Genomic DNA, 26,678 nt, shown 5'->3' with positions numbered 1-26,678 from the left:
GCTAAGTTGCCGTCCAATTAAATTCGTTGACCTGCCTCCAGTCACATGTATTGTTTATTGGCTGAGGCCAGAATTAGAAAATAATGGAATTGAACGATATTTTTGTTTATTCACTTTCAATTGTTCAGCAAATTAATAATTTCACCTTAATTGATGGAATATTCTTACGAAAATTTTATAGTAGAAGACATTATAATATTATTAACTTTTTAATTAATTATTATTAAATTATTATTAATTTTTGAAAAGTCTCATTGAATGGATTGCCGTAGGTGCCACCCCTCTAATTCAATCGCATTCCAGAGGTGTGCCTCTGGACAATATTTACAGCACGCGCTTGATAATTCCCCGCGTTTCAGGTTCCGTAAGGGGGGCATTTATTCTGAACGGGGAATTATTGAACGCGAATGGTATGCGTGCCATCTTCACAGTTCGTATGTTTCGCGTGTTTGTGAGTAATAGGGATGAGCACAAGGCGCTCCTAACGAGGAATTATATGGCGGAGAATTAATGAATGTCTATTCTATAGTGCCCCTCTATATATTGCTAATATATAAATTATAAATTTTTCAAAAATAAAAATCACTATTCTCGTGAATAAATGCTGGTCCTCATATTTCAATGAATGAAATTATATCTGTCTACGTTACACGAATAGACTACCCGGACAAAGGTTAAAACAAACATTTCACTCAGAAACATAGCACTAAGCTTTTCTAAATTGTTGGTAATATTTTCATTTAGAAACAGTACAATATATGGTAGCATGTGTCGCTTCCGTAATTGCAGCTTACAGCGCGGGCTATATCCGAAGATTTAATTAACGAGCTATGTAGCTCGATCGGAAAACGTTGCATGTACATCCCGCTTCGCACCTGAGACCCTTCGCATTTTCCTTTCGTATTTAAGAAATTCTATGAATTTCCAAGCTTTCAAGCACGTTTCAGAGGAAAACGTTGCCCTAATTGTGGATTTCAAGTAACTCGAGGAATTTTCTTTAATAAGTTGAAATTGTAAAATATAATAACTAATAGAAACGATACTCAATAATTGTGTTCGTTCGTCAATGCTTAACTCTTTTATACACCTTTTTTTTAAAGCTAACCCTCGTATGGCGGACCATGGAGAAGGCCCCAATTTTAATGTAATTTCGTATTTCATATTATTCTCATTTTCTAAATTTAACGCTGTATACAGAAGTCCCCGTAATTTTTAGAACAATTTTCCTTGTTATTATTTTATAGGTAATAAAATGTTTTGTAAGGAATTTATACAACTGCACGAATAAAGGAAAGTAAGGTTAGATTGACCCAATGACTGACCGTAAGGGCTATTAAGGTTTGTTAGATATTTAAAAAATATGAAAAAGTTAGAGAAACAACATTTTGTGATAATTGGTCAAAAATCGTCTAAGTAAAATACTAACAATTGAAGGACTTTAATTTATACTACAATCTGTTTGTTGGAAATGTCTCGTTCATCTTTTATATTTCACTGGTGTTTCATACCGAATGGAAGTAATGAGATTACCAACTGTACCAAACGAATGATTTAAGGAATACTTTTTAAATCATTTGAAAAAATAGAATCCGCGTATTTTTGTAATACATCGTTCAGAATATGTGACATGACCATAACCTCACAATAGTATTATTACGTATTTCGTTTGAACATTTACATATAATTATATCCTGAATGATTAAAAAGTATTAGAGTACAATATTAAATAACTCACCATCAGAAGATTGTGAAATATTTAAGCAGAACAGCAAGTTCGTCAGTGTTTATAATTCACATAAACGACACAAGGCAGGATAAGACGCGCACTAATACATACTGTAAACACTACTGTGCCTGCCTCTCCACGACGCGAACAGTTATGTTTCGTTAGGCAGATCGGACGGACAGTGGCTTTAACTAGTTCTAAATAAAATTATTAAAAGCGAGGGTGGATAAAATGCACGACAGTTCGGAGAAGATACTTTAATCACAAAAATTATTATAACGGTTATCTGCGACACACATGTCCGGCGAAAGCGATTGAGAGACAATAGACAAAAGGACGCTAGCAGCGCTCGCTACGCCCCCCCCCCCCCCCCCCCCCCAAGCAGAATCTAGTAACAACTACAAACGCGCCAAGTATAAATTACGCATATAAATTTGTCGATCTAACAAAAATTAAATAACATTTAATTGTAAATAAGTGCAAGGGTAAAAAGAAGATATTATTCAATATTTTTTGACATAATAAATGATAGATTTATAATCCCCCCCCCCATGGGGCACCTTAGCTCCCCTTTAAGAAGTAGTTAATTTTTAAAAGAATATTCGAAAAGTTGAAAATTACTGCTCGCCAATTGAAATTACTGATTTCGATATTTCATATCCAATTAAGCGATGGTGTTTGCCGATGCGAATCGTTGCAAAATGCTTTGGTTAAAAATTCATTGGAACATCAGTGTCCAATAACTGGTAGATACGATCGGAGAAATTGGCATAAATGGGGATTAATTATTTATCTGAACAAATGTCAATGCAAGGATTGAAAATTCTTTATACAGAAATCGCGTTTGTTAAAAATTGATCGATTGTATGTACATGATGATCACACCTACGCAGCCTGACATCAAAGAGACGCGATAATACTTTATATAAAGTGCATATTGTTCTACAAACAGGATATTCTCGGCATAAAGGGTAATTGTATGAACTGATAGCTTTCAGGAAAGGGAAAAAAATAATAAAGAAGTTGATGAACTACGTGTATGCGCTATGGTCTCGATGACACTTTAAACATTATTGATCTACCATCGATAAGAAATCAGTATTAAAATAAACATAGTTGGATAGAACACTCTATGTAACATGTTTTAATTTTTAAATATACTTAACCCCTTGTTTAAATGTTTATTTTAATAGCCCATTAATTATAAACGTCAATTTCTATAATAATTAAATAGTCTATTTATTACAGTTTGAATTTACTTAAAAAATCATTTCAATTCTTGAAAAACCATTCAAACATGCTTTAACAATAAATTGCAAAATAGTAATTTTTTCCAAATTATTTTTAGTCAATCGTAGAAAATAAAAAAGTATTAATTTTTACATGCAACAGGCATTTTCTACTTTGACTTCATATGTTTTTTATTTAAATAAATGCATTTTTCGGAAATATTTAATAAAGCAATGTTCAAATTGTAATTAAAACACGAATACGTAACAAGATTAATCCACAAAAAATTATACAAATAATTTAGTTTGTTAGTAAAACCTGTAAAATTTCGACAAATAAAGTAATTTTATTTTAATAATTTAAACTATAAAATAAAATTATTTCATTTGATAAAATTTCACTTCCATTTTATTTTATTTGAACTTTGTAGGATCATATATTTTAAATATATCTTTTCTATATTTTACCCACCTGTGTTAATAACACAGTAAGTACTGCCTGTACCTTAAAAAAGGGCACTTAGGGCAGCACAGGACAAGAAGAATAGTGTCAAAAGTACATACGAATTAAGGTAGGGCCACGTACAACAATTTAACTGGCACGTGAACGATTTAAAGATTCAATTCTTCCCTAATAGCTAGCATAATTAATGATCGCAATTAATTAAATAAATATAAATAAAAAAAAACTGCTTGAGACGTCAGACAGTCGACAGTCTTCCACCACTTGCATATAAATGTATTCGCGGGAAAAGAATGAATTATTAACTTTGTTATTCGTACTTTTCAGCTATTAATATACTAAGTTTTCTAATATTGAATAACTAAAAATTTCATTATTTTCTAAATTTCCTTTAATATTAATATCGTCAAAATTTTCCTTAGGAAAGGAGCTTTTGGCACGTGCACGTAAAAAGGTTCGCCACCTTTGAGGTAGGGCATAATTTGGCCCGCATTCCTTTCAGATGCCTTCTTCTGAGGCACAGTACCCTGATCACAATAGCCGGGGTTCATGAATCAATAAACAACAACTTCCAGCATTTACAAAAGAACAAAGAATTTACATGATTGTTTAACATTGTAGAACGCAAGTAATCTATGTAATTACTATCGTGCATTATACCTCGTAAAAATAATGATGTTTCGTATTACATGTACCGCGGTGCAATTTAAAGTAGAGCGAGAAACAATGGTTTAGCATAATAACGCCGGTTATTCCAATGTTACGCGAACTTTTATGGCATTTTACACTTTATCCCATAAAGTTGTACGTATGCAATGGCGCAGGGTCCGCCGCATAATGTAAACCAAAATTAACGGCCACGCTTTGCACAACGGATTCTCCGCGTAAGTGAAAACAAATTCACACTGGCAAATTTAATAAACGCGATAAATAAAAGAGAAAAAAAAGAAAACCAGCGGAAACCTTTTTAGCGTGGAAAATACAAGACGCGACGATATTAATCCTGACACGGTATTCGAACAGAGAAAAAGATACACGCGCGGCTATCAAAGGCAGTTTTAATAAATAACAAAGCGCGGATCTACGATCTTCCGCTTTTTCCCTGCAGCCGTGATACACCTTTCCCCTCTGTGTTTCCATTAAAAATTTATTAGTTACAGTGACGGGATCAAAGCTCGAAAATTTTGTATATATACCAAATTACATATATGCATTGCAAAAGTAATCTCTGTTTACTAACCTCCACGAGGGTGATGAGGATGATAAAGAGAGGCGGTGGACAACAGGTGTAATGATCAGCGTAGTATTTCCGGTCCCTTTCCTCCGTAAGGAATTCATCGCCGATCATGCGGACCATCCTGCAAACAAGAACATAGCCCATATTCACTTCTCTGTATCATTTTATAGCTGAATAAGTATTTCTGTTACTAAATTAAATTTATAACAATTGATCGTCACATTTGCTAAATTATTTAATTCTAAAAAATAAAAAATAGAAAATTTTTCATAGGTTCAAAAATTAGAATAACCAAAATCATTTGCAGGGTAGGGCAGGTTCCTTTGGAATATTGAATTTCTGAAATTTCGAAAATTTAAAGTTATAAAATCCTGGAATTTTAGAACTTTTAGAATCATAATATTTTGGAATTTTAGAATTTTAAAAATCTGAAATTTTGGAATTTGTGAATGCAGAATTACCAAGATCTGAAATTTCGAAATCTCGAAAATTGAAAATTTTAGGATTTTGGAATGCTAGAATTACCAAGATCTGAAATGTTGAAATCTCGAAAATTAAAAATTTTAAAATTTCGAAGATCTGAAATTTTGAAATCCCAAAAATCTAAAATTTTGAAATTTTTGAATTCTGGAATATCGAAAACATGAAATTTTGAAATTCTGGAATTCTGGAATATCGAGAATATGAAATTTTGAAATTCTAGAATTTTAGAATCGTACAAGGCCCAATCTAAATTTTAGATGGGGGGCAGAGACCCACCCTACCCCCTCCACTAATTACGTCAATGTGTAACATACTTTCCTAAGTATTCCAAGAAAAACAGTATCGCCATAAATCGCCACAAAATGTCGTTGCTCGATACCGCAAGGAGAACAGCAACAGCTCGTCATAAAAAAAAACATCATTTATCCCTTTTTCAGCTATCGGCACGTGGCAGGTTATTAAAAACATGAGTTCACACCAAAGGGTTTCTTTGATGTACCGTTTCACCAACGATGATTACGAAAGAACATTTACTTGCTTGTTTTCTCGTATTTATCGAGCGATCATTCGTGAAGATCGCGTATTTGCTCGTGTTCCGTGTACATGAAAATTCACTGTGCACATCAAGTAAACATTTACAAAGAACGCGTGTTTGCACTCGCGCGTCCGTTTGGTGTACGCGTTGCCAAAGCGGGAAAAAATATTTCAACTTTGATATTAAATGTATCGATACGTCGTATCAGTTTAACAAATCGGAAAATTTTCTGCCACAGAAAGAAATATGTGTATCAGTATTTCATGCAACAGATTCTGGTGCCGATGAAATATCACTTTCAATATCATAATTGTGCATACTATTTGCAATGTACGGGGGCTAAATACCAGAATATAATCAGTATCCACGGTAATATTAAGTAGAAAAGTTTTGCTCGAATCGAATACTCATAAATAAATAATGTGTGTATAATCAAAATCAAATCGAGCTTTCCTAAGGAAAATTAATACTAAATCGATATTGATATTAAAAGAAATTTAGAAAATTTAGAAAACTTAGTATACCAATAGCTGCAAAGTACGAATAACAAAGTTAATAATAATTAATTCAAATTTTCCCACGTGTACATTTATATGCAAGTGGTGTAAGGCCTCAGAGATCTATATGCAGTAAAAGTTGGATAAGTACCCGGGCAGATCCATTGGATAACTACCCATTAACCATCTACATCACTTGGGGGGATCCTCCTTGAAAAGCTGGACAAGCGAATAATGTAGCCTGATCTGAATTGGAATATCGATGAGACAATACTAATGTAACAACACAACTTTTTGATTTTTAGTTTCTTTTTCAGTGAAACTTTTATTAATGTAATTGTGAGATTCTTATGATTAAAACGAGACCAAACACGATATAATTTGGAGCATATTTACTTATTACCTTAAAAAGGGAAAAAATTTCAGTTCACAAAAAATCACTTGTTAAATAAGCAAATATACTTTAAATTATATCGTGCTTGGTTTTATTTTAATTAGAAAAACAGCATTATTACATTGGTAAATGTTTCATTTAGCAAAAATAAAAAATGAAAAGGTTCCTCTTTCGCTCTATGTCCTTTTTAAATTCGGCAATATTCGGCTCGAACCGTTTCTAAGAACCGAAAAGACATCTTCGCTTCATAACTACCCGGTTTCAGTTCCGATTTTTGGGTACTTATCCAACTTTTACTGTGCATATATATAGGCTCTCTTTCGCTATATTGTCATTTTCCCCCTGGATATTAAAGGGGAGGGTGGAAATTCAAAATATTACCATTATTTCCGGAGAAGCCTGATTTAATCACAAGTGTACAATTTAAGTTATAGAGTTTACAATGTATAATTACAGAATGATCACTTAAATAAGATGGTCATAAAATATTACAATTATTACTAGCAAAATGTAAAATATGGCAACATTTACATTGCTTATACATCTCAAAAAATTGAAAGTTTCTATTTTCATCGAAATCAAATTGCTCAAAATTTAAGGGTCCTATTTGGAACTTAACTTTCTATCGGGAGATTAGTGATATGACGGTCCTTAATTTTAATTAATTAGGCTCCAAATCCAAAACCGGCCCACTGAGAATTTTTCCAAATTCCCAATGGCTAATCCGCTCCTGGTGATAGCGAAAAATAGTTTCAGAAATCGTATTCAGTATTGTATATAAAATATCTGTTAAAAAAAAAGATTACACATAACAAAAATAAATAAATAAAAAGTGTTATTTTTATTTGTAAAACAGGAGAACTTGGAGTATTTTTATGAAGACATGTTAATTAAAAGAAAAATAAAGGAGATTCTACCATATGGATTAGATTGTCGAGCTACAGTGACAGAATTATTAAAATGATCAGTAGTCGAGGGATATTTTCAAACTAATCGTCGTTGGCCTGCAGCAATTTTCGCGCGAAGGACTATAACAGCGAGCCCTCGTTAATCGTCGCCAGGGGTGGTGAAATAACGAGAAATTAACTTTACCGATTCGACTTTTCCCCGCGAGAAAAAAAGGAGGAGAAACACTTTCGCGCAATTATGACTGATCCCTGCCGTCTACAGTTTCCCTCATTATCTTCATCTGTCTATGTCTGACACCCGTCTGGATCTTCGAACTGATAACAGTAATTACTGTCAATCAACTATGCTGTCGATACGTACGTCGTTAAAAAGAAATAAACACCTTTCGTTCAAGTCGAGTAATTCTTAATATAACTCTCCCTGGCAATAATATATGTTTCAGACTGAACAGATATATTGGGTGTACAAATTAATTCTGTGATTTTTCTATTCTTAATTGAAAATTTATTTTTAAAAAGCCATGCATTACATAGAATAATACATACAAATTAATTCGATTATTGCGCCTTCTTAATTACTATTTAAAATTTTAATATCTTTTAAAATTTAATATCCGCGTGAGATTATGATAATTTCAATTATTGAAGCAATCGTTATTAGAATTATTGAGATATAATTAGCAATAATTTTTCAAATACATTGAAGCCCGGGAAAATAATCAAATTTAAAACAGTAATTAAGAATACATAGTGCACCAAATTAATTTGTAAACGTAATATCTAATATCAGTCAAAATATCACGTTTATTTTTTAAAGATGGTGCGGATCAGCAAATTCAATAATTTTTGTGAGACAATATTTATTTTTCAGTAATAAATAACAATAGGTAATTATAAGACCACTCTATTTATCAGAGTTTAATTAATATAATTACGAATAAATCCGTATTTCATCTCGATACAGGGAGAACAGGAAGTGTGCCTACTCGATCGATGATTTAATCCACCATGGCGCACATTTGCAGCTGATTAATTGTTAATAAACATCCACCGTTTACGATGTTCACGGTTAATTTATTTTTTCACATGAAATAACTCCTCCGCTATTACTAGAATTTTAGACCCACCCTATATATTTACCGGAGCAACTATTCGCGAATTGAAGATATTCTCAAGGAAGAATATTTCACAGGAACCGTGGGATTGTTTAAAAGTGTGCAGAAGAAAAGTAAAATAAGAAGATTCGAAACTCGGCTACTGAAAAGCGTAAAAAGAGAAGAGACAGTGTATGTACTGCAGGCACGCACAGATGCTTCGTGGTCTCGGCTGTATCTCATGTGCCGTGGAATAATTATGAAGAAATATTGGCCCGTAACTCAGTGCGCTATCCATAACATCTAGCACGTTTGTGGTATCGGATATAAACCATCTCCTTGTTTCCATTGACTCGAGGCAAGGGTAGAAAGCCGTGTGGTTGAACAAGGGTGTACGAGAAAGGAGCAATTAGAGAGAAGCAAAAGGAAGGGAATAGAACTGGAAGAAAAGATGATATTAAAAAAAAAGAGAGAAAAAAAATAGGAGGAAGAAAATGAAGGGAAGGAATTAACGAGAAAGACGAAAGAAATGCGGCAAGGAAAAAGTGGAGCAGAATGAACAAAACAGCTGGTATACGGAATGAGACGGGGGGACACAAAGATATTAAAGAAATGAGAATCAAGACTAATTACAGAATAATATAGAGATCAAGGGAAAAAGGTCTCTGTGAAGTAGGCTGCGACAAAAAGAGCGGAAGAGGGTCAACAACTGATATTAATGAGGGATGAGAATTATGAAATGAAGAATAATAAAGAGAAGCAGAAAATATATTTCTAACGTGTGATATTTTGTATAAAAATTGAAGTTTTTAAAGGTTTTCATATTTTAACGAATCGCTACAAAATATCAGATTCTGATTATGAACTCTGTAAATTGTTTTGAGCACAGGGGCGGATTTAGATTTCTGGGGCCTGAGGCTATCAAACCTTTGAGGGCTCCTTGGTTCATAAATTAAAACTTATTCTAAATAAACAGAAAAACAAAGCAAAAGTAAAAAAGTAAATGGGAAACTTAGAAGGGGGCCCCTTAAAAAGTGGGTCCTGGCCCCCTTAGACCGCCTCTTAATTTGGCACTGTCGAATTTGGTAATTAAAATAAATTAATGGGTTTTTGTTCTCCCAAATTTGGAAAAATCACGAATTTTTCAACAACACTTTCAAAACTTCCTTGATCTGAAAAGGTTTTCTTCTACAGAAATATTCCAAACCATAAAAAAAAATTGTGGTTAGTCGGTAATAAATAATTGTCATAGAAAATCTACTTTTCGTCACACATAATGAATCAGAACAAATCCGATATTGAAGCGTGATTCGCAGCGGTTAGATTATGCGGAACACAGTTATTCGCCTTGTTTTTCCAATTGCATATAAATGATGAAATATTGTTGCAATGCATGTTTTCATACCGTTATACGAGGATCAACAAATGTTTCTATATAAACGTTATCAATCCAGTCAACGTGGCCTCAATTTTCTCGATTTTTACTGAATTTATCTATATTAACCAGTTAAATAATACGTCTTATAACTGATCCCTGATCAAATATGATATTAATTTCACTAACTGTTTCTGACAGGATTTAGTCCAGTTTGAAACTCGTATAGGGAAACGGCTCATAAATCATGTTTCCCCGTTCTGCACATTTATAATCCTAAAATCGATACATTGTTATGAAAATATGAAACGCGGAACTATGTACAAATCGAATAAAAAGTATGTTTAAACAAAAAAAAGAGATGACAACTAGCAATCAATGGTTGTCGAATATTTATTATAGGTATGGATTTGAATAACTGCACTTGATATGTGAAGTTAATCGGAAAGAATTCGTTTCTACAGGGTGTTAAAAAATACCCTGAAGACCTCTACACCGCTGGATAGATCACGAAGAATCGAAGCGAAAAGTTCTGTAGCATTTTTCGTTGGGATCAGTAGTTTAGTCACATTTCGTTGTTGAAAATTGAAAAATTGGCAAGAGTGGCAAGACCCACGGAACAGGAGACTAGTCTCCTTGCTAAGACCCCTTGCTTTATAAACTCAGTTCAAAAATTAAAATTTATTCTAAAAAAAATTAAATAATATTTCGTCTAAAGAAAAAGGGCAACAGTAAAAAAAATTTCACTGAATATTTTTTAGTGTAATAAATGGAAGGTTTGTAATAGGGCCCTCTGGAAATTGGGACCCAGGGCTATAGCCCCCCTGAAATTACTCCTTAATCTGGCACTGTTATTGCATCGTGAATAATATTTGAATTAGTCTTGGTTAAAATCATAATTATAAACAGAGTAAAAAGAAAATAATTACAATAATTCTGATATTTCCACAGTTTGGTTCATTGTACTGTGTCAATGTATTCTTGCAATGAGAATCAGAATAAAAATAAAAATTTGAAAAATGTATAATGCGTTTTTTCTTTATCTAATTACATTGTCCTTTTTATATTAGTATATACATATCATTTGGAAAATTTTGTTCCTTATTTCCAGTACTACTTACCATAAATATGTATTCGTTTTCTATTCTTTTGACCATACAGAGGGTACAGCATATCATTTAATAGAATGTAATAAATAAAGTAAAACGTTAATTACAAATCATAATAAATAGACACTTACGTCTGCTGCAAGGTAATAAGTTTACACGAGATAACTCACGATCCGATTATAGCAGCAACGAAACTGATACTAATTGTAAATTGCATTGTTAAAAACAAGAAAACATTGAAACAGTTCTCGATATTCAGTTATTTGATTGGTTGCTATGCGACATGTAACAGAACATGTTCCATATTACAGACATATATCAATTCAATAAAACAGTTAATGTGTTGTGCTGAACAAAATTTATTGAGAGCACATGTTAACACATTGTCAGCCAATCGTTTTATTGCTAATTATACCCTGGAGTATAGTTAGAAACATAGACAGGGGTATACTTAGCACTAAAATAATTTAAACAACACATTATTTCTTTATTTAAATTTAAATAAAATATATTAGTACTAAATATAATAATATACCTACATTTAAAATTACAGGTATACCTAGAAGTTAAAATTTTATCCATTATCACGAAGATCCTCATTTTCGTTTGGAGTATTTAATAAGCTTTCTGCGAATATTTCTATAATTTTATTGTATTCTTCTCTATAGACTCTAATAAACAAGTAAAAGCAACAAATTGGTGACAAAATTCACATTGTCTTCATTCATTACTAATTTTATGATTAATTTCTAATTTCTTTTAGTAAAAATAATTCTGAAAAATCATGAACCTGTTCAAAATCTGGGAAAAACGAGTTTAATATTCTTAAGTTTCCAGATAACTGTTTAAATTGTATTGGATGCAAAATTTACTGTAGCCTCTAATTATAATACTAATAGGTACACTTGCGATCAAATCACTCTTCTCCAAGGAAAATAGTGGCTCTCACCCTGCCCCATTGGTGGGCCCCGGAAAGAATGACGATGGAGGGGAGGAGGTCCTATATATATAGAACCGTGGCCTCCCACCACTTGCACATGAAGATTTACGCGGGAGAATTTGAACTGGTATTTATATTATTATTCATATTTCTTAATTATATAATAAATTTTATGATATTTAATAATTAAAAATTATATTATTTGTTACCAAATCACTTTTAATACTAATACCATCAAAATGAAGATTTTCTGTTTTCCCTATATCGCCATTATCTCTCAGGAAGCCAGATTTTACTTGCAAATTGCGCAAATATTATCTTTGATTAAATACTTTAATAAACATACGCTTTTCTCGTAACAAATTTTCACCAAAAAAAATGTTACATGTTCGAAAATAAAAATTTTCCTCATTTCCAACTATTCTTCAATTGACGCACGGGAATGTTTCAGACGATTTCGAAACGTTCTCACCGTTTTTGTTTCTCACGGGTATTGAAGCGGCCGTGAAATGAAAAACGAAATCGTCTTGGCGAGAAATCAGTGACAACGGAGACGGTCAGAAACGCGAAATATGGTCGGTCTGGAAAAAAAAAGGAGAAACAAGAAAACGGGCGGGAGGGGGGGAAATAAAAAGGGTGATCTCGAATGCAGAGTGGGTCCCTGGTGTGCGCTGACGCGCTTGCGCTTGCGCGCGCTCGGCTAGCAGGTCCGTAGGCGCACATCTAATTGCTAGCGCGCCTCGAGACATCGTAGATCGCACGAGCGATTTCCAATTAGCGATGTGACTGATATACCTGGGTTCAAGGAAACGAGAAAGGGGTCGTCTACTCTGCTTCTCTCGCTTCCTCTATTCGCGAACACAGGTGGCGTGCTTGACGTCCGCCACGCTTCTCTGCAACGCCGTCTGGAACAAGATGGAACGGGAGGACAGGAGAAAGGGATAGAGCGAGAAATACTCGCTTCAAGGATACTGATTAATTGCATCGGCTAGGTATATTGAACCTTCGTTATTAACCGTCACAATGGCCGAACAGCTACGCTAATTGATCGAGCATACGGAAAATTACTGCGTTCCGGATCCTGAGCTACTTTAATTTTATTTTTTATTTTTTTTTTTTTTCAACAATTTGTGATTAGCAAAATAATTGTTGCAGACAAAATTTATCTACTTGAATGAAGATCCGTAATTCACGTCGAACAGATAGATTCATTAATCTTTTTCAAAATAATCATAAAATGAATTGTTTATTTTGAAAGTAGGTAAAAGTCCAGTTTTTTAAATTCTTTTTTTATTTATTAGCAATTTATCATTTTTCAAGATAAACAATCCAAATAATAATTTTGCAACTTATGATGCATTGTATTTATTTTAAAAAGTTTTATAAAAATAGTGCCTTTCTGAATAAACATTTTATATGCTATTTTTATGTTGAATATTTTATGTAAAAATAAATATACTTCATAAAATAGAAATTCAGCTTTTATAACTGCCCTACGTATATCATTTCCTAATGAGAACTTTTATGTATTCCGCTCTTCATTTTATAGAAAAGTTTCTTCAAGAAATGATTTCTACCAATTTAAATGAAAAATAATACAAGAAGCCAATAAAATTTAATTACGAGATTAAATCGCAGTACAACGCAGAAAATTTTATTATTGAACCGATAAGGCACGAAAAATATGAAATTACTAATTTTATCAAATTTTTTCCAAAATTAAGGAATTTCATCCAGCCTTATAAAAAATTAACCCACAGAAAGGAAAAGGCTCGGCGAGAATTCATCGTTTTCACGCAAACGTTAAATAAAAGAGCGGGGTAAATTGTTTGAAAAAGTTGGCTGAACTGCTTGCGAAGTTACTTAACCAACTCGAAATTCCGAAGTTCTCGTCCAGACAATCGGGTAAGTTATCGCGTCACGTAATACCGCGAACGAAGGCACAGGGGACGAAAACCAACCAAGATGTAATCGTTCTTTTATATTCTCAACGCCGGCAACTGACTTTTCCTCGTTTCTCCGAGTTTCCTTGCTTCTCGACCACAGACAGTGCATAGGAAAACTAAATATGTACACAGTTATATCGATTCGTAAAACATGCATCCTTGCTCAACTACGATCCACGATGCTGTCACATACATTTTTATTCGACACTTTTAAAGTCACATAATTTAAAACATTTTTTATTTATTTATTTTATTTATTTGTCTGTTCACATTGCATTAGTATTATTATCAGGGCCGACTTTAGTGTCTGTTACCCTGGGCGAAATCTTTAGACCCTCCCCTATCTACCCACCCTCAAATTGCTTAATAACAGTGTATGTATATGAAAATTTTTCGGCTCGAAAATGGTGTATTTATTATTATGCGATTTTAAATATTATTTTATATTTAATTAGGCATTTTTTTGAAAAATCTTATTATGATGGGTTACTGTACTGTAGCTGTCAGTGTCAATCTTCTTATCACTTTCTGATATTAACAGTAATATATTTCACATCATTCTTAAAGACGGATAGTTTTTTACTTGTAAAAAAGGATCTTAGTTTTAAAATTGTAGTTTTAGAATTTTCTAATTTTCTTTTGCACTTATTACACATTTTTCTGCGGATTTACTACGAACTACGTGTCTTTATAGGTTTGTCTGAATTGTGGACACGAAGGTTTTACGAAGTACCCACACGTACGATGGGAATGATACTTCCCCAAGAATCGCCTGCCTACTTATCCACTATACCGTGTCTTGATACGAGGAATTCTGAGAGATAAGTAGTCCCTAAACCGATTTTACTCGTCCCTGATCAAAGCGGCCATGGAATCGAATCGTTCGATGATCATCTACTTCCCCTGCAGATTGAGTATCTAACCCACATACACCATTTACAAAATTGCATATGTATACACCTATAAAGTGCACAAAGCGGATCAACGAAAGCTGACCATCTTTTATCATTTATTGAACGTGTCTATTCGAAACATGATCACAAGGAATATTGATCACGTTTATATTAAATATTTTTATGCATATTAAATGCATACTTTTGTTAATGCATCTCTACATTTTTGCAGATAGCTATTAGAAACTAATTATTTATATATTGGATGTATCAATTAATTCGTTGCCTTTAGCGCTACACCTTCTTAATTACTATTTCGAATTTGAATATTTTCCCGCGATTCTGTGTATTTAAAAAGTGGCGCGAGAATATAAGAGCAATAATAATTGAATTAATAATTGGAACTACCATGACTTTTAAAAAATAAATCTTCAATTAATTAAAAAAAAAGGTACAATATTAATTTATACGCTGAATACTAATTGGAATTTCTATAGAGCAAGGAAAATTAATCATTAATTGATTTGATAGCTTTAATTCATACTCAAAAATTATAAATTCAATACAATAAAGAATTTAAGAAAAAGGAACAATGTTATTAAATTTATTTATACCTTTTCTGCAACATTGCTGATAAAAGCCACTTATAATTTATTGAAAAAATATCGTAAAGATTCCGCGACATATTTATGTCGTTATTTCGTCAAAGTATTTTAAAATGTTATTTTCAATGCCCACCACCGGTTACATCAAAGGGAGCCGTTCTTAAAAAGATCTCTGTCAACAGTTTATTGAAACGTGTGACACGTATGTTTCAAATGGAACGAAGTTAAAAGAAATTTTTATTTTTGTAACTAGAAACATGTTTTACACCAGAAAAATATCGGTAACTTTATTAAAACATTTGATTAGATATTAATTTAATTAAAATCCGATCAGTAATGTTTAATAATTATTTTCATAATGAAATGTAAACTTTCAAATGTTTGGAAATAAATTGAAATTTTCACCCAATACTTGATGATAAAATTTAAAATACTGTGAATATTATTCCAATTATAAAAATATTAAATCCAATTTATTTTGCAAATTTTGGGCGATCGAAATATGCAAAATTATTAATTTGGTTATTAAATATGATTATATTTGGACATTGTAGATTTTCAACTTTTAGAATTAATTCCCTGTTAATTTACTTAATTAGCCATTGAGTGCACCTTGTCATAATATTTTATCAAATACTTTAACCCAGATTTAAAAAACATTCCTCTTGGTGAAAACTTATTTTGCATTTGATATTTAATAATATTAAAATAGAACCTTCGATAAAAAAGGGGCTGAACGGGGTAGACTAATCTTATGACCCCCTTGATCTCCTATTTTAAATCTTATAGATTTCTTATGAAAATTTTTTGAGAACACAGTGTACAGAGTGAGAACACTTTTTATAGATAAATGATATACACGAGTTATATTAAAAAATTTAAAATATCAAGATAGTTTAAAGGAAAACCGATTCTGTAGTAACGTATAAAAAATTCTCTTCAAATTTTAGAATGTTCAGAATTTTTTAATTTTTCCTTAAAGAAAACAAAAATCATAAAACAATCCACCAGAAGCAAGCAAATCAATTACTTTACCCGATACAAAGAATTATTTATAATTCCGACAGGTTTAATTTTTCACCCATGTTTATTAGTCCTCAACCCTTTTTGAACAACTATGCATTCATTATTCAAATATTTAGTCCCGAGACATTCGTCGCGTAGTAATATACCAGGGGTATCCATATAAGCACATATTTCACTTTAGAGATGGAAGTAGAGAGAGAGAGAGAAACCACCGAGAAGAGGAAAGGGGTAACGGAGAAGGCGAATGAAAGACAGAGGGATGGGAATAGAGGGATAAGGGAACGTGAGATGGAAGGACGTTTGATCGCAGAGGAGTTAGGGGTGCGCCGCATGCCCGAGAAAGCATGAAATTGTGCTCAGGTCGGTCGCGGTATATTAGATTATTAGGACTCGGCGCTCGCGCGTGCGCATATCCGGATGTCCTCCAGCTGTATTCCCCTCAGGAGTACAGGGGAAATTTCGCGATAAATCAAACGTAGCCAGGCCACAACTATGTCCGTCGGGGAAACAAGATTTTCACCGAAAACGACCGTAAAATCGTTTAATGCCCTGTATTTCGAGAATCAGTCGCATGGATCCATATCCACCGACATAAAACTGCAATACACTTTTAGGATCGACGAATCAAATCGTATTTGTCTAAGGACACCTCTTCCTGATGTCTCTGAATGATCACAAGCATATATTTATTTTTGCAAATGTAAATTTTAATTGGAAATGTAAACTATCACTAAAAAATTTGGAAGCTGTCTTTTTTTTTGTTAACCCTTGAACAGCGGAGCCTGCGTCAATCGCGACCCAAACTTACAAGGATATTAACCTAAAGTTAAATGTATAATTTTTAAAAGAAAGAGTTTCATATGAGTAGTATAAGAATAATTTTTGAGGGTGCAGTTTAAAATTTAGAAAATGAAAATAATTAAACTTGGGGCTTTCTTCATGGTCCGTTGTCGAAGAGTTAAACAAGAAATCCTTTATTAATGTATTGAAAGTAACCATTTGTAAAAAAAGAGTATAATATAATAATATTGTATACAAATTAACCACCAGTGTATTTAGTTCTATAACAATGTATTAAATTAATAGGAAGGTAATAATCTTTCATTACCCTGAATTTTGACTTTTATTATTAAAATCTACTTGTAACATTTGAAACCTAAAGGAAATAATATTTCCAAACCAACAAATCTTACCAAAAAATCATTTCACTATCCAAAAAATAAAACTCACCCCATCAAAATGATTAACCAAACACGAAAGCCATCGATAAGAGTAATAAGTGTTGTTAGGTTCGCTGTAAAAGGAAAATTCGATAGCAAAACCCCGATAGATTCGAATAAAGAAGCGAAGAAAGGTTCGGAAGTATTTACGGAAGTTACGATCACCGTGTGTACAGGTCGGTCTCTGCCAAGGATGACATTAAGGAAGAAGTAATGCATTGGAAGGGCGTCGAGGATCCAGCGGTTACAAACGAAGGACGAAGAGGTCCTACGAGGACTGAGGCGAGCAGACGGAGCGGAGCAGAGGAGATCTAAGGAAAACCGGTGGAGAAAGGAGTTTCTCGAAGAAGGAAATTGACTTCTGGCAGGTAAGGACACGTGCTTGGACTACGTGCAGCTGTCTACGCTGTTAAGTGGTACCGGTGCACGTCGTGGCATAAGCTCGTAAACGTAGTTCCCCATCCAAGAGTTGCTCGTAAAAAAAAAAAGCTACTGTCCTCTCGTCACTCGGTCTCCCATTTTCCGTGTTCGCCTCTGTGCAAGCCGACTATCTGTACTCGGTTCACCCTCCCCTCGATGTTTCCGTACATATTTTTCCTAGCACCATACTTCCACTGCTCCCTTTCCTCACCTACCATAGCTCCGGCTAAATCCGCGATATCTGTGTGTCTAATCTGCCCTACAAACTCGTTTCCATCGAACAGCAAGAGGATGCTGGAGGGAAACAGGGAAAAACAGCAGATGGATTAGATGAAGATTACAACCCCCCTTAAATAGATGGTTTACACGTTTGTTTGTACGACTGGGAGATTCCAGCACTTATCTGTCAACTTATTCCCTTAAATACCTAAACGGTATCGCGAATGGATATTTGGAGAATTTACGAAGAAATTTTCTGAAAACCATTCAACTCCTGTAGTTTTGGAACGTGTATTTTTTCTCGTAAACAGACATAGCAGCTGTGAGTCTCAATTTAATCTTGGTGTACGTTTCACCCCTGTTTCTGTACTTGACACGTTTCCATGTTTATATCTTTTAAGATTGTGTATTTCTGTTTCAACGGAATCATCATGACATGGGTAAGTTGAAGATATACAGGGTGAGTCATGTGCAATGTTATATGATGAGTCACATACCGATACCATTTTCTTTTTAATAAAAGATTACATTGAACTATAAAAAAAAATTAGTTCTCTGATTATTATTATTTTCTGATTAAAAGATATTTATTTTGTGGTGATTAATTATTTTTATTTAAATTGTTTTATTATAAGAGTGTTTGACTCTATCAATAAATAAGAATTTCATATAAACCCTAAACGTAAAAATAAATAATCATTGTAATACAGAAACATTAATGTCTTTCACTATCGCATGATTATATTGTTTACCATATACAAATTGTTAAATTATGGGAATTCGTTGAGTGCTCCAATGGTTATCGATAATTACCATCTCAAATTTCATTTAATATAATAATTATTGGATTAATAATAATTAATAATAATTTAATAAAATTAACATTTTATTGATGATGAAAATGTGTAAATTGTTGATATTATCTTTAATAGCTCTACCTACAGTAGACTTTCGTTATATTGCCACATGAGCAATTTGATTTTCACACAGATTTTCGGCATTAAATTCCACGAAAATAATATATTTTTATCTTTCCTTTCCTCCCGAACTGAAAGTTTGGAAGCTTGAAAAATTTTCCGCTCCTACAGTTGGCTGCAGCCCAGTTCGCGGCAATATAACGCAAGTCTACTGTATAAAATGCGCCGTACCATGTACGACTATTTCCACTGTGGCAGTAGAGAAGACGAGCAATTATCGGACCTATGACGGGCTTCTTTTTCAAAAATTGTCTGATTAAGCTGAGCTTCTGCGAGAGCCGACCTAATTGTCGACAAATGGAAACAGCATAGAACGAAAACGGGGAAAAGAATGAATCTTCTAATTACCTTGAAATACGAAATACGGTATTTTATTATTTTTGTCTCATTTCAAAGAGATTTTTAATGAATCAACAGAATATAATGAGTATAACAAATCCAAACACAGCTCAGATTATTTTTGAATAATTTATTCTATCTCTGCAACAATTTAAAATAATACATATTTGTAAGTTTTAAGAGCATTGGGAAGAAATAATAAAGTTACATTTTTTATTTTTTTATTTCAACCATAATGGCAACTACTGAAATTTTAAATTTTAGAAGCTTCATATTTGTAAAAGAATCCTCTTTGATTCATAGGTAAAAGTTTATTATCCGCAATGTACAGAAATTCCTCCAGTTTGAAGAAAAAGAATGCTTTTTTTTATTCAATATCACCGACTTCAAATGATTCTAAAAAGGTACTTGGGTTAAAAACTGACTAGTTCAAAAGGTATTTTAAGGAGAGATACTGGGTTGACTTCATCTAAACAAATTTTACTGGAATTATGTACTTTGCAATAAAAACGTATTTTCATTTTCTACAAAAAAGTATTAAAGCACTTGGGTCGAAAATTGATTATTCAAAATATATTTTAGGGAGAGACAGGGAAAGTATAGAAGTCTCTCCTTAAGATATCTTCTAAACTCTAATCAATTTTCAAGCTCTTTAATACTGTTTATACAGAATTGAAAAACACTTCAATTGGCACATAACAAAATACAGAATTCCATTAAAAAGAAAGAAAATAAAGTCTGAAATCTTTGAAATGCCGACACATAGATACCCCGGTGCTCTATTCAACGGAATTTAATTTTTCCTAATGAATTTTTTTTCTGTCTTCTACCATTTTAAAGCTTTAGTTTCGTCCCAGTTGCACGGAACATTCTTTATATTGCAAGATATAAAAGAAGAAAGAAAAAAGTGACAAAGAATAAAAAGTCAATAAATAATAGAGTTTCTATTGCAATCAAAGATGATATTATGTTTTAAAAAAAACATTCAAAAAATAGAATTGAACTACTACAGGAAGACACATCGATTGCACGATGCAAATAAACACCGCGAAAAAAAAAAAACGAGATTTCGGATTTTGTCAAATTTATTACCAATTTTTCGATGTTTGTATTGTTACTAGTTACTGCACATCGAATTCAGGTAGCTATTGTGTACCGAAAACATTGACAAATACACTGGAAGAAAAAAATAGGAAAAGAGTAACGATAAAAATAAAAAACGAATGATGCATAGAACATGAATCAGAAAAGTAAACTATAATAAACAGTGATCTATCAAACTGTTGAAAAATATACTTGAAAAATGGCAATGAGATGAAAATTGGGGAATTTTCATTTCCCAATTGACAATGTGCAATCAAACTTATTTAATTTTATATTTTCTGCACTATTAACAAATATTAAAATAAATATTATAATTTATCACTTTCAACACTCGCAATCAGTCAATGCTTTTTTTATAACAAAAATTCACCTTACAAGCATGTAACGTATTTATTTTAAAAATAAATTGAAACTTAAACAATTTTTTTATTGGTTTAAAACGGAGCTTACATTTTTTAAATTAATGCTGTGAGTTTAGAAAAACAGTAATCTTTTTGACATTTTTAGTTCAAACAATATAGTACAAATTGTTTAATAAAAAAAACTATGCAAAAACTTTTCTTTTGTAATCGATTTGAAAAAAATTAACAGAAATCTACGTCAAAAGGAAAAATATAAACCGGTTCACACCAAAAAATGGATCTTTTAGTTTTATGAAAACCAAAATGACGAAAACATATATGTATGTACATATCGTGCAACCCTGCATGTTTGCAAAAAAATAACCGTTATATGAGAACTGCTGTATTTTGTTCAAATATTGATATTTTTCAATACAATTTTCAAAATAAAATACTTCAATTGCGTTTTAATAAACTGCCGGATATTAAAAGAATTGCGCTTTTGTTTTCTCATTCTGAACCTGGATAACAATTATTTTCAGACTGGTCACATAGCTGTTTTTATATACAGAAAAAACATTTTGCTGGCCTAAAATATTGTTTCCAACTACCGTAAGAAGTCCCCTGGAAAATTTAAACGAGTTTCCACCATAGATGTAGAAATTAGGACGTCATGACAATTACCACTACCAAGTCGATTACAAGTACACTTAAGAGTTCCCTAGGACTTCCCTAGAAAAAATGACCTGTAGCCACCCTGTGGAGCTCGGGGAAGCCTGCGGGAGGGAGGATCGTCATTATCATTTGGGGGAGGGGGTTGATCTGAAGCAGAGCTCTAAATATGAAAATTGCTATCAACAAGACTAAAAAAGTGAAAATAACTCCTCGATACACAGCCATCAAATTCTGTTAACCCTCGTACGGCGGACCATGGAGAGAGCCCCAATTTTAATTTAATTTTGTATCTCATATTATTCTAATTTTAGTATTATGATATTATTTAATTATTCTTCTAATATATAAAACCCTTTCGTTTATGAATTTCAAATTTAACATATTTCGTAAGTTTCAGTCACGATTGACCCAAGCTTCGCTGTTCAAGGGTTACCTTTCGATGCTCTTATCCCGTCTTCTTTTTCGCGTTTCCTAGCATCTATGTTTGAAACGTCAGATGTATTTGTTCGATGCTTTGTGAAGAAACCAGTGAGAAAGGATCGTTTCGTAAGTAAATTGAAATCTCAAAGAGAAGCCACTGAAGGGTAGTTTCCCTCATTCAATCAGCGCTGATACACTATCTACGAAAATATCGTATCAATGAGTCTTGCCTGGCGAAGTATGTCATGACAGAGAGTTTCGTCGAACCGATTTTTCTGATTACTCGCCGGTTCAAAGAGAACGAAGAAATACAATGCTAAGTAAAGACGTTATTCTACATAAGAACAATTTTCTTCTGCCCTACGATTACTTCTATCGCGTCCGTGGATAAAAGAAGGAGCCGAAGAAACGGAAACGGCTAGTAGAAAAGACAAATAGATAGAGATCGATAAGTAGGTAGAGACAAGTAGAATGAAGGTACGAAAGGAAACGATATACGATTGAGATAATGATCATTGGGTACGGAAAAGTTTTCTTCAACTTTCGATAGTAAATTCTGCGTTCGAGAATTAACGGAACCCTATCTGATATCTTCCAAAGAAATCTCAACTTCTGGGGTATTTCGTGCCGAACGCAGACATTAATAAATTTTATTCTACCTCATTTAGCACTGTTTAGGATTATTTGAAATATTTATTGTACAGTGAAGAGTGATGCTAAATCGATAATATTGCTCTCCCAGGAAATTATTTTATTATTATTAAAAAAACAAATGGATCAGTGGTATAACTTTGCAACTATTTGAATCTAAAATGCAACTTAGTGTGTATAGTTTGTTAATTATGATAATTTATTCCTAAATCAGTTTTGAATATATTTATAAAAATATTTAAAACATTAAGAATTTGTTGATAAGTCTCTATATTATATAGAAGTAAAATATTATAACTAACAAATTAAATATAATGAAGTTAAATTATTAATTGTTCCTTGAGCTGGAATAGCTGTGTAATTATAAACAGGTTTAGCTTTTCTATGACTTTCTAATAATAATTTTATCAACAAAAATGGCATCATCCATTTGGTTTTGATTCTTACTGTATGTTAGACCTTTAACTCACGATATACCCGGCTAGACAAAAATTACCCGAGTAGCCGGGTATCCGATGAAATACATGAGAAAGTTGAGATCCTCGATGCAAAACCCGAAATAAAAGAAAAGTTGCAAGTTTCAATAGACATGTCATACCCGGGTATCTCACCAGTACCCGGATACCCGGTTTAAATCAATATTTCTCTCTGTAAATATTTTAATTAGCGTTAATCGTGTACAAGGGTGTAATTACACCTCGTGCATTTTCAATGCAAAATGTGAAGAAAAAACGTTAGCTGCATAAAAATTTGTGAAATTTTACTAATTTCAAAGAAGATAGATATAAGAAATTAAAAGTTGACACATTTTGTAGCTATATGGTGTGTTTGCACCGTTGTACACAGAGAGAAGGTTATTGTTAGTATCAAATAAATTTCTGAAAATATGTGTATTTTATAAATTATACGTTATAGATACAGCTTTATTGTTCGTTTGTATGGTATAATATGAATATTGTACTAATTTCATTTAATGTTAATAAATTAATTAAGTCACAATAGCTGGTTTTGTAAATACAATGTAAAGTTACAGTTTATACAACAATACTGCACAAAGCTGACCATTCTGAATATTCTAAAGTTTCCTTTTGTCGTTTCAACATAAAGCACGGCATAAACAAATGAATTTCATTTCAAATACATTTTCTTCCTCTGGTTAAATATAAACACGTTTACTGCAACGGAAATTATAGAAATTACAAAGTTAATTTAACCGCATAATTATAAAATGATGGCAGCCAGGCAATACTAAATACATATCATTAAAATTACATCAGAAATTTAAAATAGAAAATTGAAGTTGTAAATTAAAAAATTAGTCGTCAATATTTTTAATAATCTGAATTTTCAATCTTTGTATTAACACACGAACGACAGAACGCGGAAAGAGCCACAATTTCAATTTAATTTTGTATTTCATATTTTTTTCATTTTCTTGTTCCTTTAAAAATTCGTATTCCAATATATGAAACTCTTTTGTTTAAAAATTATACTATTCAAATTATACTGTTCAAGGGTTAACACGTAAGCTAAAGAAAGCTGTTTTAATTATAAACTTTTCAATTATCTCCCAATTAATTTGAATTATTATTAATATTAATCCTGTTGAATTAGATTAATCAATATTAATACTGTTGAATTAGATTAATCAATATTAATACTGTTGAATTAGATTAATCAATATTAATCCTAGATGATAAAAATTTATATGATAAAAATGCATGATCATTTATATCAGAAGCTACGAACGAATGTCTGACCAATACTACTTACTACTACTTACTTCATTCAGTAGTAGCAATACGAAACAAGTCAAAATAAATTGGTATTATCCATATCCGATACGGAATAATTTGTAACGGATCTATTTTGACAAAAATATAAATATTTACGTTATTAACTTATCTCACGGTGGTAATTGATCAATTAACCCTCGGTCAGCGGACCATGCAGAGAGCCCCAATTTTAATCTAATTTTGTAAAATTATTTTAGCAGATAAAAATATTCTCTCACTAATTGTAAGAGAATAAATGTGCATCAAACGCCCGTAAATTAAGAACTAATAATAATCACACAAACTATTTAACGAAAGAATTTTCTGAAGTTTAATGTTTAAAGTAAAAATTAAAAATTTTCAAGACCAATATTACACTTTTGAACTACCAACGTCTGTATACTTATTTTCAAGATGAAAATAATTGTAGATTATTAAATAGATAAAGTATACAACATTTAACCCTTTGAGGACGATCGACGCTTATATGTGTCTAAACATAACTATTATAGTAATTTATAATTCCGTACATATTGTATTATATTCTTGATACAAAATACAGCTATAGGTGTAGATAATAAAAATTTATAATACATATATGCTTTAAAGGATAGAATTATTATTTTTTTTACCTTAAGAATGCTTCGCCCTCAAAGGGTTAATATAATCCATTCTTTAGCTTCATAACAGCCAACGTACATTTAACCAAAAATACCTCGATAAAGTAATTTAAAATAAGAACCAATAAACCAGTCATTTTAACCCCTTTGGTAGTTCTAGTATGAAACAATGTGCACAACTATGTATATTCGAATGCATTTAAGGATACGTATCTAATAAAGGGTATTAGCGAAACTATTATAGCATAATTGCGCCTGATTAGTCGTATAAGGGAATAGTTGTCCACGTTTCAACACAGCATGGGCAAGGTTTGCTCGGACAAGCGCGACCGTTGACCACGATGCTTGAATCATTTTGACTTGCTCACCATGTTCGAATAACCAGCACAACTGGTGGTGAGGGTGGTTAAACCGACGCAGACCAACCGATGATGTACGATCCTATGGCAAACTACGCATAGACTAGTTGAACCTGTGTTTGCCTCGCTAATGGCATCCTTTTTCCAACTTCCACACCTTGCTCCTTTTCGAAGAAAATTAATGAGAAGCAAGTGTAGAAAAATACATTGTTTGTATTAGATGCCACTAATATCCTTTGGAATTGATGGAACACAAAATAAATAAATTAAAAAAAAAAAAGTAACATCACTGTTTCTTGAATAATTTAATGTAATGTATTAAAATTATATCTGTGCCTGGGTGTAAGAAGTGTCAATATAATATTTTTGCAAAATTCTCGGATGGCGGACCATGGAGAGAGATCGAGGGTTAAACTCACTATTGAGTTTGTAAACAATTATATATTCTATATAAAAAACAACAATTTTAAACTCTATCTAGAAATGACTACGATGATATTTATATACGCGAATATTAAAATTTTGCATAAAATAAACTTGGTTTTTTTTTAGTAAAAAAATACAAATAGCATAAGCTTTAATTCTCCCTTTTTGTATTAAGAAGAAAATTGAAACAGCAGAAACTTCTGTGTTGAAAGTCATTTGAACATGAATTTTTAACATATTTTTAAGTGGTAATATCTCAATTTTATAAATACTGACATTCGTATTTCTTGCATCAAGCTACAGGTATAGAATGTTTCTAAAAATAGAGTACTGCATTTTTCCGTGGAACGAAAATTGAAAATTCTTTCGAATTGGAAATTAAGTATTCATGTTATCCTGGGTCAGTATTCACACAACATAGCGTACGTGAAGATAAGTATCCAGAGATAGCCCTTTATCGGTATAAAAAAATCAATGACACGGGATCTTGTATCAATATTTAAGGGCTCGAAAGAGGAGTATGTAGTGTCAATGACCTTACCGTGTCGCCAAAAGGCTATCTGTGTGTACATGCTCGTATTTACATACATATAGGTGCTTGCCCCTGTGGAAGTTCACGTTTCAACTGTATATATTTAGATAATAAAACCGCAAATTACAAAATGGTACAAG

General features: G+C 32.3%; 1 protein-coding gene across 1 annotated transcript in view; it reads right to left on the bottom strand.

The window, feature by feature from the left end:
* Positions 1-26,678, bottom strand: part of stet (stem cell tumor) — a 502,203-nt gene that overhangs the window by 96,069 nt on the left and 379,456 nt on the right. Inside the window, exon 6 of the mRNA XM_034332224.2 lies at positions 4,659-4,776. Coding sequence (XP_034188115.1) covers positions 4,659-4,776 — 118 coding nt within the window. The remainder of the gene's footprint in view (positions 1-4,658; positions 4,777-26,678) is intronic.

This window comes from Osmia lignaria, chromosome 5, assembly GCF_051020975.1.
Source record: "Osmia lignaria lignaria isolate PbOS001 chromosome 5, iyOsmLign1, whole genome shotgun sequence".
NCBI classification, from domain to species: Eukaryota; Metazoa; Arthropoda; class Insecta; order Hymenoptera; family Megachilidae; genus Osmia; species Osmia lignaria.
This window is presented reverse-complemented; position numbering and strand designations above follow the sequence as displayed.